Source organism: Bufo bufo, chromosome 4, assembly GCF_905171765.1.
Source record: "Bufo bufo chromosome 4, aBufBuf1.1, whole genome shotgun sequence".
In the NCBI taxonomy this organism is placed as follows: Eukaryota; Metazoa; Chordata; class Amphibia; order Anura; family Bufonidae; genus Bufo; species Bufo bufo.
Window position 1 is genome coordinate 579,289,802 of NC_053392.1, and position 19,086 is coordinate 579,308,887.

Consider the following 19,086-nt stretch of genomic DNA (forward strand, 5'->3'; position numbering starts at 1 on the left):
AGAAGAAAGGAAACCCCCCTGAGCTGCAGCAGAAAGCCCTCACCCCCATGAGACAGGACACACTCCCTGAGAAAGGACACACTCCCTGAGAAAGGACACACTCCCTGAGAAAGGACACACTCCCTGAGCTCCCAATCAGAAGAGAATCTAGCAAAGCAATTGGAGCAATGAATGTGGAGATCTCTGGATCCATGTGAGGTGCAGGGCTGGTTCTAGCTTTGTTAAAAGAGATTCTTGTGTACTATATGGCGCCTGATATTCACTTTTTCTATCAATCACAGGATAACCCCTCTAATAGAGTTGGGTTGGCCCACTAGAACAGCAGAGGATGCTCCGCTGGGCCCAGGCTCTGGCACAAGAATAGTCTCCAAAGGTCCTGCAGAAGACAACCCTATTTGGAGGCGAGTCACAAATAACCTATTATCTATTAAAGAGATGTCCTGTGTATACAAGGATACAACAGCAAACATTACATGAATCTAATAAATAGTGGGCATGCACGTCTTCTGTACAGATGGCAGTTGGGCCCCTAAGAGTCATCTAGGAACCCTGGGGTGACACTGCACATGGGTATTAAATTCTCCCTTTTATTTCTTGTATTTATGATCTCTAATCAGGATAAAATGTCAGAAATTTGAAACTTACTGATATCTGATCGGCACAACCAATGTATTCAATGTATACATTAGATGCCCTATTTTTCTGCTTCTCTTCGTCAACATGCCCCATTAAAGGGAACCCGTCATCAGCTTTATGCTGACCTCACTGAGGGCAGCATAAATTAGTGACAGAAATGCTGATGTCAGCGGTGTGTCATTCATGAGCTAAATGTAAGTGGTTGCCGAGAACCAGCATCATAATCATTGCAGCCCAGGCCTTGAGAAGAGTCAGATCTACCTGAGAAGAGTCCTGGTTATTCCTAGTCTCCTGCTCTCCTCGCCCATCTGCTGATGACTGGCAGTTCTCTCCTAGAGAGAAAGGGAGAAAACTAGGTAGAAGACTGTCAGCCATCAGCAGGTGGGCAGGAATACCCATGACTCTTCTCCGGTGGCCGTGACTCTTTTCCAGGCCAATTCTGCAATAATTGTGATGATGGTTCTCGGCAACCACTTACTTTTAACTTATAAATGACAGACCCCTGAAATCAACTCACCTGTCTCTACTTTATTCTGCCGATAGTATGGGCAGCATAAAGTTGACGACAGGTTCCCTTTAACAAGATGCATAGTACTGACCAGTTATCAATGTATTCATATTTTTCTAGGAGGAATAACAGAGGAACTAGCCAAGATAGGATTCTGAGGAAAGATGCTTCAGAGTTGCTAGAGTATTTGGTCTGCATCCAGGTAACATCTTTTCAAATGCCCCTTTACACTTTACTCATCTCCTGCATCTCAGAGGAGGCAAAAAGCTTCATACAAAATATAAGAAGTCACAGGAATAACCCCCCTTATAATCTAATCCCAAACCCAAACAATTTCCCAAATTATATAGCCTCTAGCTATGAGAATCAGTTTGTGGCTGGACGTGTCAGCCACACAGCCTATTGGACAGTGTTACCTGCATAGTGGTAACTTGCCAGTGGATGGGTTTTCAGCCTTGGTGCATTTCTTAAAAGCAGCAGCTCCAATGCAGTCTGTAATTTAGAATAAAATAACAGCAATTATACAAAACTGTACCAAATCTCCATATAAACAAAAGGGGTTATTTCAGATTAGAACAAAATCTGAGCTGCAATACCAGGCACTGCCCCTGGACAAGAGTGGCGCTGTTTCTGGATAAAAACAGAACTTTTTTTCATTTATACAACCCCTTCAAGGGTATTTTTCATATGTACAACTCTGCTGACATTTCCTTTCTATGTGCATCCTGAGCAGTAATGCACACTACAGCTTAAAGAGAACGCATCACTAATTAAAACCAGAGAGAGATTTTTTCCTGATCTAGTTATATTTTCTAATTGTACTTTTTTTTTCCATTTAATTTTCTGTATTGTGATTAAGGCAATCATCCTGTAATGCTATTAAAAGCATTCCAAGATACGCTTTACAGCAGCCACATGGACCATAGACACAATAGTCGGGAGATGTTCAATGACTAATATAGGAAAGCGTAGTGGGCATGCTCTGTGACCTGTGCAGAGATCACTGTACAGGGAGGGGGAGTATATAAGCTGTGATCTCACCTATCCTGTGTTATCTATATATTGGCATTGATGATGTGTGATGACAATGAGATGACTGCTGAGATGTGATCTCAACAGAACAGGAAGCTTCAGAGTGAAAACTGTAAAATTTGAGGATTAATTGTTAATATAAATAGTGACAGAAATTTTTAAAAATCATCTGATTATGGGGGCAGCCATCCTGCCTGTGTTGTTGTTAAAAGACTTCCGAGATACGCTTTACAGCAGCCACATGGACCATAGACACAATAGTCGGGAGATGTTCAATGACTAATATGGGAAAGAGTAGTGGGCATGCTCTGTGACCAGTGCAGAGATCATTGTGCAGGGAAGGGGAGTAGATAAGCTGTGATCTCACCTATCCTGTGTTATCTATATATTGGCATTGATGATGTGTGATGACAATGAGATGACTGCTGAGATGTGATCTCTACAGTAGTGTTAAGACTTTTATGAGGCTCAGTGATCAGAGTGAATAATTGTAAGATTTCAGGATTACTTATTATAAATAGTGACTTAGAAAAAAATTAAAAAATAAATCTGCAATCTCCAATATGTCTGCCCCCTAAAAGGAAAAGAATAAATCACAAAAATATTCTCACCATGATGTTTCCATTGGCTTCAAAGAGAGAATGCAGAGCGTATTCCATGTTGGTTCCTCCTCCTGGTAGTACGCTGGAACACGACATGCTCAGGAACACCTCCACTGTGGACAAAACAGAAAGAGCATTACCATAAGGGGGGAGTCATTGGACCGAACCTGAACATCTCATTACCAAGGCTTCTTTTACAGGGGTGGAGTCTCAGCCCCCAACTAGTGCCCATACAGTTCACGGTCGCTCATTTATCTCCTTTGACACAGGAAATGGGGATGACCCTTCTCGGCCGGTGATTGGCTGAGCGGACAGTCCAAGCCATTTCCGGTGTGATGAGCCCTGGATGTGTAAGTCTAGAGCAGCAGCTTGGGAATAGAATCACAGGAGGATCGGTGAGGCGAGTAATGATTATTTCTGACCCATTCTGCTCCATTTAAAAAAATATATAATTATTCCCATAGAAAACTCTATTCATGTCCTCATAAAAGACGCGATCAGCCAGTAGACTAGCGTCGGACATGTTAACGGTTGGAAAAGAACACTCCCACTGACCAGTGAGAGGACAAAGCGGGATATGAGGCCTACAGGGTGACTGGTCATGGGAGAGGTGGAAGATAGACGCTGGCCTGAATATTAAAATGGAGTTGTCCAGTATGAGCAATGACTTTTTTATTAGTCTCTCACAAAGGCCCCGCTGCTGGGACTCCCAGCGATCAGCTGTAATCTCTCAGGGGAACTTGCCAGCAGGTGTCTCATTTCCCTGCAGCATCACCACTGGACAAATTATGTATTACACAGTTCCCACTGAAATCAATGGGCTGTTTATATAATGCTGAGTCCTCCAGGATGAGACACTCTTTGTAGCTGGTCTAAAATATGGGTCTTGAATGAGGAACCGTGTCTATTAACTCTTTATTACCTAACAAAGGATATGAAAATGTGTGTTTTTTAAGCAGTCAAGGCTCCTACATAAATAAAGCTTAATCATCAGAATAGCATATACTTTATTTCCTGCGTTTCATTTGTTTGCGGTCAATGAATATTTAGAAGCAGAAACACTGCCCTCACTGCTGACATAGTCAGATGACTTGTTACAGTGTACCAGTTTAGGCAGCCCACTGGGATATAAATGCAGCAGTGCAACTTTCTCTTTCTACTCCAGATCTCACCGAAACTAACACCATTGTAACACGCTGCAGTGTGAGAAAGTCTGGAGTAGGGCGGGTCTTCAGTAATGTAGTGAATGTTTCAATTCGCTGTTGGCAAGCAGAGATCTTAAAATTGGTGAGGAAACACAAAGTATATTAGAAAACTATGTAACCCTTTCCATCCACGGTGACTTAAGGGCAGGGTGCTGAATCTCCTTAAAAAGAACAGTCCTGTATGGAGACTTATTGGCAATGCTCCATGGGAAATTAGGTATCCCCAAAGAAAGAGAACCATCTCACTAGCGCCACCTATTGGAGTGTATTTCTTATAAGTCAAGATCTGACTTTCTATCAAGCACTAGGATATGACAAAAGTCTTGTTGGAAGATCTTGACTCATAGAGAATACACTTCCAATAGGAGGCGCTGGCAAGATGGTTCTCTTTCTTGGGAAATACCTCTTTGCTCAAACACCAAGTTTTATTGACTGCACCACCTTGTAACACTCAGTCACCACGTACACAATTATGGCAGAGAATGCATGTGTTTTCAATGGAGAGAGAGGGAAGTAAGCAGTTGCTGGACACCTCCATTGGCAGCTTAAATGGGTTGTCCAGGTTCAGAGGTGAACCCGGACATATCCCCATTTTCACCCCGCCAGCCCCCCTGACTTGAGCATCGGAGCAGTTCATACTCCGATGCTCTCCTTTGCCCTGCGCTAAATTGCGGAGGGCAAAGACATTTTCTGGAGTTCCTGTGACGTCCCGGGCTCTCCATAGGACTGCCAGGCGGAGGCTTCCGCCGAGCAGGGTGCCCGGTGACGTCACCGGCACTGATGGGCCGGCTTCAGCGCTGTCCTAGCTAAAGCCCGCCCATCAGAGCCAGTGACATCACTGAACACACTGCCGGTCGGAAGCCTCCACCCGGCAGTGTGTTATTGTAAATAAAATAGCCCTTGCCCTGCGAGATCCAGCGCAGGGCAATGGAGAGCATCGGAGCATTTCCCTAACATCAGGGGGGACTGCCTGGGTGAAATTATGCGTATGTCCGTGATCAGCTCTGAACCCGGACAACCCCTTTAACTCTCTGAGAACAGAAGGAGCAGACATGTTGAAAACCAGCATTCTTCTTTTCCCCTGACATCTACACATTAGATGTTTGGCCAATACAGGCGTATTAGTCTGATAATAATCTAATGTGTATGGTCAGCTTACTGCAGGGGCTGCCCTGAGAACGGCGCACACGTCAGCACTCCCAGCCTACCTCTGTGTTGCGATTCTTCACTCTCTAGGTCCGGCCACGGTTTCCACACCAAGGTCGCTTTGTGCGTATCTTTCTCAAGCAATGAGCGGTGCTGAAGATCTGGGATCTTGGCCTGGAATCTTGATCCAATATTGATTTTCCTTTAAATACAATAAAGTTTTTCTGAGTCGTTAAGAAACCGATCATCAGACCTGAGCAGCCATCCCATTAATGTTCATATACTTGGAGAAGTAGGCGAGATCAGTGGACCATGTGATGAACGCAGTGACGTCACCAAAGGTCCTTTTCCTCCCAGGTCCTCCTATTATTATTTTTTAACCCCTCCATCCCTACTTAGCATTCTGTATTAAGAATGCTATTATTTTACCTTATAACCATGTTATAAGGGAAAATAATAAAGATCGGGTCCCCATCCCGGTCGTCTCCTAGCAACCATGCGTGAAAATCGCACCGCATCCGCACTTGCTTGCGGATGCTTGCGATTTTCACGCAGCCCAATTCACTTCTATAGGGCCTGCGTTGCGTGAAAAACGCACAATATAGAGACTGCTGCCATTGTCACACAACGCACCAGTGATGTGTGAAAATCACTGCTCATGTGCACAACCCCATTGGAGTGAATGGGTCCGGATTCGGTGAGGGTGCAATGCGTTCACCTCACGCACTGCATCCGCACGGAATTCTCGCCCGTGTGAAAGGGGCCTTAGGCTTTGTTCACACATCATTGTTTCATGGACGTGTGCTGTCTGTGTTCTCCATGGACAGTACACACACCCATTCATTCACACATCCGTGTTCTAGTGCGGTCCGTGGGTCCATGGTTTTAGCACAGAAGCATGCTCTATTTTGTCCGCGTTTACAGTTCCATCATGCCCACTACAATCAGTCTATGGGTACGTGCATAACACATACCCAAAACGGACGCAATCCGTGTTTTGTCCGTTTCACAATAGGAGATGCTCTGAAAATTCATTTTCAGCTGTGCAGTGTCAGTGGAACATGGAAGACACACAGAGAAAAAATGGACACATGGACCAAACACGGATCCTCACAGATAAATTACTGACCATCTTATCACTGATTTCATTATAGACACGGTTGTGTGAATAAGGCCCTAGCTATATGAGAACTTGAATTTTGCAGGACAAGTTGTAGTTTTTTTTTTTAGGAACTATTTTGGGGGACAGAAAGATAAAAAAAAAATGGAATTTTAATAATATTTTGTGGGATTTATTTTTATAGCGTTCACTGTGTGGTATAAATAACTTGATTCTGTAGGTCACTCTGATTATGACTTTTCAAAACTTGTATATTGTTTTATATTTTTTCTCTACTATACTGCAGGCTGTCATCTCCCCCACTTCCCTCTTCCTCCTCCTCCAGGCTGGCTGAGATCACAGCCAGCTGAAAGGGGTGGGTTGCTTTAACTCTTCGTATCTCGGGCTGGGTAGCAGCTAGAGATAAGAGTCTGGTCTTGTTTGAAAACTGATAATCTAATATTTAATATTATGTTACAAATAAGGTTGGGAGTGAAAGCAGCTGAAACTTGCTTTCATTTTTAGGTGCTATCATTCCCGACCTGATTTCTAACAGCTATATCTTTTGATGTAGAGGAGATAATGCTGTGATTCAGGCGTTGTTTTAAAGCTTTTCAAACTTTCCTATATCTCTAGCTTCTTCCTAGCCTTTAAAACCAGCCCCCCCTCCCCCTCCCCATTCACACCTTATTGCCCAAGCTGAACTGTTAAGTATATTTCTCTTGGGCAAAACTGTTAAGTGGTTAAAGGAGTATTCCCATCATATAATGTTTTGGCACATTGGGAAATGATACCTTAAAATTGTGGTCAGTGGCGATTCAACCACTGGGACTTCCACCGATCCAGACAACTAAGGGACAAAGATCTTATTGGTCTTTATTCTAGTATTTTATAGTTCCCTGCACAGAGGGAATGTGCTGCTGATATATAACTCGGTCAAAGGCGAAATCCAGCTTTTAACATTGGTGGCTTGTGCAGTCGTGTCTTGTACTGTGGCTCAGACCCCTGAAATGAATGGAGCTAAGCTGTGGCTGGAGTTGCAGACCATAAATATTAAAAGCTGGTAAATTCCCTTTAAACTGATAGATCTATTCCCTTTTTGTGAGGCATATTCATCTTCATTTTGATGACATCAGGCTCTCTCTGGGTTGTAGTCAGTGCTGAAGATACCCAGAACATGCTGTGAACTAACTGAGGACATAAAAATGTATGAAATATATCTACTATTTCTTACGGTTCAACATCAACAGTTTGTTCTCCAGGTCCTGGCGTTACTGTAGCAGTGGTCCCATCAATGCATTCTGAGGAACAAATACAGCATTACATAAAGTTGTCACTTATTACTGAGATCCAGTAGGTTGTCGACCCTGTCCTACAACATGGAAGTCAACAGACCCACTAGCATGGAAACATAATTGACTGCAGGTCAATTTCACCAATAGATTTTTCTTATATTTTTAAAAATCTTATCCATTTTGCTGGTACTGTAATACGATGCAGAAAATCAGCAGTGTATCTGCCATGTGTGAACATACCCTAAGGGTAAGGCCATACATGCAGTGAATATGTAGGAAAATCCATGTGTTTTACACAAAGATTTAGCTGCGGATTGTGCCATGGATTTCACCCTTGCCACATTGAAGGTAGTGAAAGTGTGTGTGTGTGAATTCAAGGACGGAATGAAAATGCTGCCGATTTGAAAACCCGCAGCATGCTTGATTACCTGTATAAAAGTCTAAAGCACAATCCTCAAATCGGCAAGGTCTAAATTTACCCTTATAGGGACTTTTATTGAGTTGTCTACAAAATCCCTTTTTGTTAGAAGTGTTCCTGTATGGTAGGTTAATATGGCACCTCCAGCAATCGTGGGAGAACCTGGATATGTTCATTTTTCCTACAGTGCCACCACAGGTGAAATGAGGTATTACTCAATTCTCATTAAAACCAATGTGTGTCTGCATAATAATTTGGCGTTCTGCGTCCTTCACAGCAATACACTGTTCTTTGCTTGATGAATTCTAAATGGAGGATTCTCTCATATTACTCTAAATCCCATAATAGTGTCATTGAATATATGTCTTCTAAACCAGACAACCCCTTTAAGTACATTCTTAATTGAAGTGTAATACTTACTATATCGGCAGAGCAGCACTCTTGGAGTGGGTGTCAACGGGGTGAGCGGAAGATGAGCATTGTGTGCTGATGTGATGACGCTACTGAAAAGTCCGGATCCTTGGCGCACAGGGCTAAGCATAGGCGGTGGAGTGTAGGTGAGTGGCTCCTGAGTTCTCAGAAGCAAGGGATCCGCAATGAGGCGAGGGGAGCGGAGCTGGCTTTGGTACAATGTTGCCCCAAAATGAGATAGATTTGCACCGAGGAAAGGAGGAGGGATGAACAGAGGTTCAGGTCTGTGGCGATATTTCCGCCTTTCTTGCTGAGGTTTGGTTCCCTGTGCTTTGACCAATTTCGTACTGGGTTCTTGAAGTTTTCTGATCATTTCCTAAATGTAAATGTATAAGAATCACAGGCTTATACTCTGGAACCGTGCATAGCACATTTTCCATCACAGTAGTCTGAAGAGTGCCATGTGGTTTTCCTGTGATAACCAAGAAGACTAGACGATGACATGGTTTACTTGGTTTATGTACAGAGATAAGTAGGCAGAAGCTGCTGGTGGCTCCGATGCGGACTCAAAACAACGGTTACATGCAAGGATTTTGACAAGCCATCGGACATTGGAGGAGTTAGAGGTAGGGATCACTACTCCACCTTATTTTGTAAGTAAATCTTGACCCATCTGCTCTTATATGCTATGAAGGTTGAAGTACAGTATCACCCTATTTAGCACTAGAACAGAGTTTCCTTTTTCCCCTCTTCTATACTTGCTAAACAGTGGCCTATATAAAAAAGTAACAAAAAGTGTATACACAGTATATACAGTCACATGTTCTGATCACTTCCTACTTTCAATGTCAGCAGTGTGTAACTCATGAAGGTCATGGAAGTCAGGTGTGGGTATATAAGGTGTACAACTAGAAATGTCCAACATTGATTCGAAGAGCATGACCAAGACTTCCAAGGACTACCCTGGCCACTAATTCCCCAGACTGGAACCGAATTGGGCATCTGTGTGATTGTGTTCGCTCTATGGATCCTCCCCACGTCCCCCCAGCAGCTGTGGGATGCAGTCAGCATGGCTCCAGATACCTGTGACAACCTACCAGGACCTTATGGAGTCAGTCCCAGCCCGTCTAGCTGCTGTCCGTGCTGCACACGGCGGTCACTCTGGATATTAACTGGTGGCCAAACCAATGTGACTCAACCATGTATTTTATTTCTTCAACATATATATCTACCACTGCAAATACGGTTTAGTACTCCAATGATTCTATAATAAAACAAATGCAGCAACTTTACAAATAGACTTTACTGTTCTCATACCATTTTGTGTATACCGTTCCTATGCAGTCCCCAGCTTTCAGATTACTGAAACTAGGGTATTAGTTAAGATATTAAGAAGTTAAAATCGAATCTATCTTTGTCTTTCAATCTAAATATCTACATCTGCTACTGACAACAGAAGGGAGAAAGTACTACACTAATTCAAGTCTTATCCTATTCTGGAAATTAATTGAAATACTACACAATTCCTATCACAAACTGAAGCCTTACATTTCCATTATTTTTTCTTCTTTCCTATCACCTTCCCTTCTTCATTTCTATCAATTCTTCTTCTTTTCTCCCTCCTTCTGTGCGTCATTATCTATCTACACTCTATCTAACTGATATGAGCAGGGAGAAAGTAAAGGACTGCACTCTTTGTATTCCACCCCATATGTAAATTAATGGAGTGTGCAACCTATAAGTGAAGAAAGAGTTCAAATGATCATGACTTCTACATGTCAGCAATGCTATACTTGAAGTTGAGAATAAAATTGTTTTCACTGGACAGAAATCTTTTTCAGGTAAGTAAAAGACAATCATGGTGATGAATCACCAAATGAATCATTTACAATTACATGATGTTGGAAATGTAGTTTAAGTTGTAATCCTCTCTTGGCCAAATATAATACAGAATTTAAATGGGTTGTCTCATCATGGACAATGGGGGCACATCGCTAGAATATGCCCCCATTGTCTTATAGGTGCGGGTCCCACCGCTGGGACCCGCACCTGTATCGAGAACGGAGCCCCGCAAATGAAGGAGGGCACACTGCGCATGCGCAGCCGCCCTCCATTCATTTTTTATGGGGATGGCGAAAATAGCTGAGCACTGGCTCGGCTATTTCCGTCGGCCCCATAGAAATGAATGGGAGAGGGGGCCGCGCATGTGCGGTACGTTCCCATTCACTTCTATAAGAAGCCGGCTTGGTGGTGGCCGGACCGGAGTGCTCCAGCCAACACTTTGCGGGGCTCCGTTCTCTATATAGGTGCTGGTCCCAGCGGTGGGACCCACACCTAAACTACAATGGGGGCATAGCCTAGCGATATGCCCCCATTGTCTATGATGAGACAACCCCTTTAACAGCACTAAAGATGGATTCAGCTTGAGATGTGGTGCTTCAGATGGTTTACTACTTTACAAACAGGGCATACAAACATAACTCTAATAAAGCCTCAGAGCACCCATTCAGCCGGGAAGCCGCCCATCACTCCCTCCAATGTAGAGGTTTCACCAGGAAATGGTTCTGACTTCTATGACTATGTTACTTGCACTACTTATATACATCTCTTCCTCTTACTACACTACCAATCTTTAAAGTTTTTCAGGAGTTTTTGTATCTACTGTTATTTCCATGTCAAAGGGCCTGAAGTACAACATGTCCAGGGGTGGACTGGTCGTAGACCCTACAAGGAAATGTCCTAGCGGCCCACCCAAACTCTACTCATGGCTGCCAGCAGGATACATAATGATCTCATGCTCTCAGTAGTTATTAATGCAAGGAGTATCAGGCACTTATGCACTTGGCCAGCAGCCATAGGTGCCCATCTGTATTCAGGATGGTAGTACAGTTAAATACTGCAGCGTGGGTGGCAGTATTTTGTGCTGCACTACGGTATTGCTGGTCCCATCTACTTGTGTTTTCCTTGCCTACTTGTGTTGGCTCACCGTCTGTCAATTTGGACCCGCGTACAACATTGGGCCTATTTTAGGTTTCTTCCAGGGCCACTTTAAGTTCTCAGTCTGTCCCTAGACACGTCATCAATCACATGCTGTAAAATGGGGCAGGGCTAGGGTTTTAAGCATGCACCTCTGGCGCATGTTCGCTGCGTATGTGGGCCCCCCTTCCCCCAAATGCACCATACATGGGGTTGTTCTATACTGAGCACAGCAGCTGGGACGGCCGCATTAGGATAGCATTTTTCATTGTATTGCTGAGACTATAAAATACCGCAATTTCTAGAGAGAGGACTCCAACTGTTCCTAACAAAATAGGATGGAGAACATCAGAACATCTGTAATAATTTGGAAAAATCGCACAGACACAAGGACAAATATCATGAACACACATGGATTAGTTGCTGCTGGAGGCCAAATAGAATTGATTTTATAACTTTCTGCAGAATTTCCAGCAGAAGAATCCAAATTGTATCTTTGTTTCTAGATATTTAGACGATGATGATTTTAGACCAACCATCAGCAACGTGAGATAAATACGACAAGACATGGAAGCAAAGAAAGACGAGCACTCACAGAAGACGTGCGGGAGCTGTCCGCCTTTGGGGAGGATGTTGGGGAGCAAGTCATCCTGGTTAAGATGGGCATTTCGTCATCGGACATGCTGTTCGCTGGCTGATCTGCTCTGCAGCTGAGCTGAGCATTGGCATCAGGTGGCGTAAGCTTTACAGGTACAGACACAGGCATGACGATGGGCGTGAGGTTTTCCGCCTCGCTAGTCTGTGACTTCTGGCCTTCGTCCTGCACAGATAAGTACACACGTTCAACCTCAAACAGCCACAACGCTGACAAGGCACATGCAGAAAATGCTAGCAAGTCTTCAGAGTATGGAAAAAAAAAACTGAAGAATTATAATGTACAGGATGAGGAACCAAAGAACGTGGAGATGGTGTTGGGCTTCTTTCACCCCACAGGAGTCAATAGAACCCCCCTAGTTCTACTGAACAAATATATAGCAAGATAGAGCCCTACAGCACTGTAGGTTTGGTTCAGTAGAACCACACAGGCCTGGGTGCTACATCCAGGCTATGCACAGTTAAACATGGGTCATGTACATACATCTTGTTACACATCTCTCCAGGGTCCCATGTAGTTCTATTCCTCTGTACTCTGCGCATTGCCGCAGCAAAGACATGGTTTTTATCTGGGTTTTGAGCTCTACTGCTATTCCGTTGTTCTGAGATGCTCATCAACATTGCTATGTCTACTCCATCAGACCTCTCACTCCCTACCTGGAGATAAAGGGGGTCATTTACAAGGACCGTTGTTTGACCCCGGTCCGATTCCTCCCTGTGCTGACAAAAAATGCCCATAATTTATAAACGAAGCTTTCGCTTTGTCATAAATTAGGCTACTTTCACACTAGCGTTTTTGCTGGATCCGGCAGGGTTCAGCAAAAACGCTTCCGTTACTGATAATACAACCATCTGCCTCCGTTATGAACGGATCCGGTTGTATTATCTTTAACATAGCAAAGACGGATCAGTCATGAACTCCATTGAAAGTCAGTGGAGGACGGATCCGTTTTCTATTGTGTCCCCATTGACTTGCATTGTGGTCATGACGGATCAGTTTTGCTCCGCATCCCAGGACGGAAAACAAACCGCAACATTCTGCGGTTTTCTCTCCGGTATGAGAACGGAACGGAATGCATTTTGCAGCACTCCATTCTGTTCAGTTCAGTTTTGTCCCCATTGACAATGAATGACGGATCTCAATACCGGAAAATATTAACGCTAGTGTGAAAGTAACCTTAGGTGCACCTTCAGCAGACTGTGCTCCTGATGTAAAAACGACTTCACCCCCTGACTGGAGTAGTTTTTCGCCAACATTTAGCCCTGTTTCCAGTTGTAAATATTAGTAAGTTTGTGGAGATTGATCTTGGTTCCCACCACTGTCAAGAATTCGCATTGCATGGGGAATGCAAGCAGTTACTAAAACAGACAAGAGAGGTCCTCTACTATCACTTGTGCAACAGTAACGACATCCTCTGCAGAAAGGTGCAGAACACATCTGAATGAGGCCTAGGAGCGTTCATGGCAAACTGCTTTTGTATCTGCTATTCTTATGTCCCAGATGAGTGGAGACAAGAGACTGATCACATTTCTATTGACTGGTTAGGCATGGTACTGGCTCTTCTTAGGGCTCTTTCACACTTGCGTTCTTGTCTTCCGGCATAGAGTTCCGTCGTCGGGGCTCTATGCCGGAAGAATCCTGATCAGGATTATCCTAATGCATTCTGAATGGAGAGAAATCCGTTCAGGATGCATCAGGATGACTTCAGTTCCGGAACGGAACGTTTGTTGGCCGGAGAAAATACTGCAGCATGCTGCGCTTTTTGCTCCGGCCAAAAATCCGGAACACTTGCCGCAAGGCCGGATCCGGAATTAATGCCCATTGGAAGGCATTGATCCGGACTTAAGCTAAACGTCGTTTTGGCGCATTGCCGGAGCCGACATTTAGCTTTTTCTGAATGGTTACCATGGCTGCCGGGACGCTAAAGTCCTGGCAGCCATGGTAAAGTGTAGCGGGGAGCAGTATACTTACCGTCCGTGCGGCTCCCAGGGCGCTCCAGAGTGACGTCAGGGCGCCCCAAGCGCATGGATCACGTGATCGCATGGATCACGTCATCCATGCGCATGGGGCGCTCTGACGTCATTCTGGAGCGCCCCGGGAGCCGCACGGACTAAGTATACTGCTCCCCAGCTCCGCGCATGGCAACCAGGACTTTAATAGCGTCCTGGGTGCCATAGTAACACTGAAAGCATTTGGAAGACGGTTCCGTCTTCAAATGCTTTCAGTACACTTGCGTTTTTCCGGATCCGGCGGGCACCTCCGGCAACGGAAGTGCATGCCGGATCCCAACAACGCAAGTGTGAAAGAGGCCTTAAAGAGACCCACTGTGTATGGAGACTTAGTGGCAATGCTTCATGGGAGAATAATATGCAAATAGATAGCTCCCAGGGAAAGAGAACCATCCCACTAGAGCCACCTTTGGAAGTAGCAAACTATGAGTCAAAGTCTGGTTTTTTAACAAGCCTTGGAACATGACAAGGGAAAATAGCTAAGTCAAATATCCATCCGCTAACAGCTGTTTTAGAGGTGCTTGCCCCTCATCGGTACGGAGCAAGATTCTGGCTGGCTGGCTACCATGCCTTGGATGCAACTTAGGTAGGGTAATGATTCTATGGTTCTTCTTAACGAGACCAGCAGTGTATGGAGAATTAGTGGCAGTGATCCATGTTATGGAGACTTATTGGATGGTCTCTTTAAGCACAGCCAGTACCCTGCCTAAGCTGTCTCCAAGGCGCCTCACCCAGCCAGACAGAATCCTGCTCCGTACTGATGAGAGGCAAGCACCCCAAAACAGCTGTTTGAAGATGGATATTTGGCTTGGATATTTTCTCTTGTCACGTCCGAAGGCTTGTTAAAAATTCAGTCTGACTCATAGGGAGACACTTCCACAAGGTGGCGCTAGCGAGATGGTTCTCTTTCCCTGGGAGATACCTTTGTGCATACTATTCACCGGTTAAAAAGGTTTTGCAAAAAAAAAAAATTTCTATGCTGAAAGGACATGGTATTAAATATGGAGCGTCGGGGGTCCTGACACTGGGACCTGCACTGATCTGGGTCATCTCCATGCATGCTCTACAACATCTATTTATTTCATTGGTAAATGATCATGCATGCACAACCCTTGTCTACACTAAAACTAACAGGCGTCAACCCCCACCTATGAGCGTTATATAGATATATATATATATCACTGCAGAGATCGATCGTCGGCTTCAAATATTCTATGAAGAACCAGGATAGAAACTTGAATCTTTTTGTTCATTGCAACATTTAGAGCACGGACTGGCTATACAGGAATAGCAAGATACCTTACTGGATGCTTCTGAGCAGAGCTATGTATTTGCAAACAGTAAGCAAAGCACAGGACAAGCAAGCACCAAAAGTAACTCGTCTCATCTCACCTAATGCCAGGGGGTGCAGTTACAAAGTAATACGAGTGAGGTGTCCGATTCACCAGCACTACAGGCGGTAGAAGTAAAGACCACATAGACAACATAGCTGTACCTGTTTGGGGACTGTTCGCACCCCACCATGTGACCTCAAGTGTCCGTTCAGGGCTGGAAGGCTCTTGAATTCCTTGAAGCATACTGAGCACGTGAGCCGGCTTTTCGACTCGTCCAGGAATAACTTGCTGGTTTATGTTCCAAAGTGATAAGAACAAAAATGTTGAATGTTTACATGGCTGCTTCCATTCTACAACGTATGCAAAACGGCACTTGAAATCTGGTTATTCCTAACTACAATACTGCTGTTCCTACGTGCAATATTATAGATGAGCCTCGTCATACAGGAGCGCAGCTATAAGGGGCGCATGTAGCAGTAGCATCTGAGCCCTGGTGTCTGAGGGGGCCCAAAGCGCCTTATCCACACAAGACACCAATATTATAGCATTTATGTTGTTTGCTATGTGCGGTCATAGAGCAACCACACATTGATGGTCATGCGTCTGAATTTACCTGTTGTCTGGAGAGACAGTCCCGACTTTCCCATCCGACACATGCTACAAGAAAGTAAAAAACATTCTTACATGTTTATGGCATAATAGTGCAAAAGGCAACAATGTATTAAAGGGCTTATCCCATGATTAATGTAACAATAAAAATCAGACATCATATAGTACATGACAACCTCTGTCTAACACAGCTAGAACCAGCCCTGTACCTCACATGGATCCAGAGATCTCCCCATTCATTGCTCTGCTACATTTATTTTAAGCTGGCAACTTAGGGGGCATGTCCTATATACGGCAGCTGAAGGATGGAACTGAGCATCAGCTTCCATCTCAGTGAGCAGGACAGAGAAATTAGAAAAAGAGCAAACAGCAGGTGGCGCTATACAGATAGATTTCAGTGAATAACTCAGTGGCTATAATATTTTTTTAATTACATGCAATTACAAAAGTATTGAGATCCAGGTGCTGGTTTTAAAATGTAGGAATATTTTTTTCATGGGACAACCCCTTTAAAAGTAATTCCTCCTCATTTTGCAATTCACACGTGACGATTTCTACCGGACAGTGGAAAAAGGGTCTAATGAGAGTTTTTTCCAACTGACCTACAATACCAGATGCAACTGATGGATCGGACATCTTTGTTCATTACACGGACAGCCCACCGCCGTCAGTGAGAACTGTGCAATACTTTAATTCTCGTACCTAATCCTCCGCCCCCCCCCCCCCCCCCCCCCCAATTGAGTCACACTAGCCTACAAGTGGTTCCAAAATTCTAATATCTAGGAATTATAATTTCCCCATGTCAACATGTGGAACACCTTCTGGCTAAATTCAAGAGGAAGATTAATATGTGGTGTAAACTACCTCAGATGCAGTAACCTTCTTAAAACGGTGCCTATGCCCCACCTATTGTATATCCTCCATAATTCTCCTGTATTGCTGCCTCAGAAAAATATTTTTTTAAATACAAGGGTTGTTTAGAGCTTTAATCTGGAAGACAGAGCAGGCGAGAATTAAATTGGAGACCTTTCAGGAGGGGAAAGAACTCCAGCGGGTTGTCCATCCCGAACCCTTGGCTATACTTTATGGTCTCAGAGCTTCACCATCTCAAGGGTTGGGCGCGGACTGAATACTTCTGGGAAGAAGACAGCTGTTCTTAGTAGCCAAAGGTCCGGCTCTTGAATTGGGTGGGATTAAGGCTCACGCCCGTATGTTTCCCCCAAGCAACCTTATGGTTAAGGTTAGTTTCACACATGTGGCATAGCAATTCGGCAGAAAACAGCCTGATGGAGTTCTCTGGATCTAACATAGCCAAATAGTGCAGCATGCCCGCCAGACCCCAATGACTATTATGGGAAACGGCGAGTTAAAAATTTCTGCGCGCAAAGTTTTTGGTCTGGCTGAATTCCAGCATTTTTGCCGGGGAGCGAATGGATCCCTGTCGGTTCCCATTATAGTCAATGTGATCTGGTGGGCACACAGCACTATCCGGCTATGCCGGATCCAGAGAATTCCAGCAGGTTGTTCTCTGGCGGGACAACCTGCCAGATTGCTGTGCCACATCTATGAAAGTAGACTAAGACTTGGAATAAATTCAGAACTATTACACATCGAGGGTTACACCCTTATGGCGAAATCCGAAGCTGCCAAAATTGTTCCGTGTGTAGATTAATGGTGTGGTTTAAATCCTTTGCCCAAATTAAAGATGAATTTGGTCTACAGCAAACCTCATTTTACCAGCTCTTACAATTATGACACACCTTGAGTAGAGATGGCCCTGCTACATTTACTTCTAAGGCCTCATGTACACGAACGTATATTCTCTGTGTCCGTTCTGTTTTATTTTTTTTTAAGGACCATATGCAGAACCATGAACTTCAATGGGTCCCCCAAAGAAACGAAGTTACTCCATATCCATTTCATTTCCATGTCCGTTCCGCCCCAAAAAAAAAAAGAACATGTCCTATTATCGTCCACATTACGGACGAGGATAAGACTGTTCTATTAGGGGCCAGCTGTTCTGTCCTGCCAAAAAACAGATTGCAAGCGGACGTCATCCATATTTTTTGCGGATCTGTGTGTTTCTGCAGACCGCAAAATACATATGGTCGTGTGCATGAGACCTTATGCTGTGATGTAACAGGTTTTGGAAGATGGCACCGAGGGGTTTATCTCTCTTGTGTAGACACTAATGCTGGGTTTACACAGCTAGGTGTTCAGCCGAATATCGGGAGCGAACGTGGCTATGAACCCTCGTTCACGATAATCTGCTTGTCTAAAGGGGCAGCCGAAATGCTCGATCATCGGGTCAAACAATCATTAATACAGACACCTAAATTATCATTTCTGGGCAGCAGATTGTGTTGGCTAAAAAGCGATCTGCTGCCCAGAAACAATGCAGCTGTATGAGGAGGAGCGATTGCAGGAACCATTGCTCGTCCTCATACAGTGGAGGGGATTGCTGCATGTAAATGCAGCACTTCACCTCCACTGAACCAGCAGCCAATTGTCGAAAAGGAACATTTCCCTCCCGATAATTGGCTGCGGATCGGAGCGTGTAAATGCAGCAGCACTCTCTGATTCACTCCAGCCTTCCTTATGCATCAAATTGGGATTCAGAGAGATCCCTCCTGCCCTTGATGCGAATTTGCTCCAGCTAAATCTTCTACATATGGTTTGGGAATGTACGTAATTGGGGGAGTATTGGATAGACGTTTTGGGAGTTGTTCAAAATGTATTTGGCATTTCTATCCCATTGGATCCTACGATATGTATAGTAGGTATTTTGAGGGATTTAGTGACATGACTACCTTGGGTATTCAGAGGATCTTATCCTAGGTACAGAAGCTAATCGCCCGGTATTGGATTTAACCTAACCTTTCCACCAATTCATTAATAGAATGAACACTTTCATTAAATTCGAAAGGAGAATCTATTTGAAAAGAAAGTGAATTTATAGATTTGAGGCCCTATGGAATAGATGGCTTGATGCCTCTGGGGTTTACCTTCCAAGTTTTACTGGTTATGAGATGTAGACCATCATAAAAGTATTGTTTTTCTTTATTCTCCTATGCAGGATGCTATCTATGAAGATGTTACACAGTGGAGTCCCATTTTTATGACCAGGAGCTAATATCCAGAGTACTGTGCA

General features: G+C 44.1%; 1 protein-coding gene across 2 annotated transcripts in view; it reads right to left on the bottom strand.

The window, feature by feature from the left end:
• TRERF1 (transcriptional regulating factor 1) overlaps positions 1-19,086 on the bottom strand; it is a 150,977-nt gene that overhangs the window by 18,809 nt on the left and 113,082 nt on the right. For both annotated transcript variants that reach the window (XM_040430362.1, XM_040430363.1), the window contains exons 5-12: positions 15,940-15,983; positions 15,488-15,614; positions 11,924-12,148; positions 8,362-8,728; positions 7,463-7,529; positions 5,192-5,331; positions 2,788-2,891; positions 1,561-1,636 (exon numbers count right to left, since the gene is read on the bottom strand). In XM_040430362.1, coding sequence (XP_040286296.1) covers positions 1,561-1,636; positions 2,788-2,891; positions 5,192-5,331; positions 7,463-7,529; positions 8,362-8,728; positions 11,924-12,148; positions 15,488-15,614; positions 15,940-15,983 — 1,150 coding nt within the window. The remainder of the gene's footprint in view (positions 1-1,560; positions 1,637-2,787; positions 2,892-5,191; positions 5,332-7,462; positions 7,530-8,361; positions 8,729-11,923; positions 12,149-15,487; positions 15,615-15,939; positions 15,984-19,086) is intronic.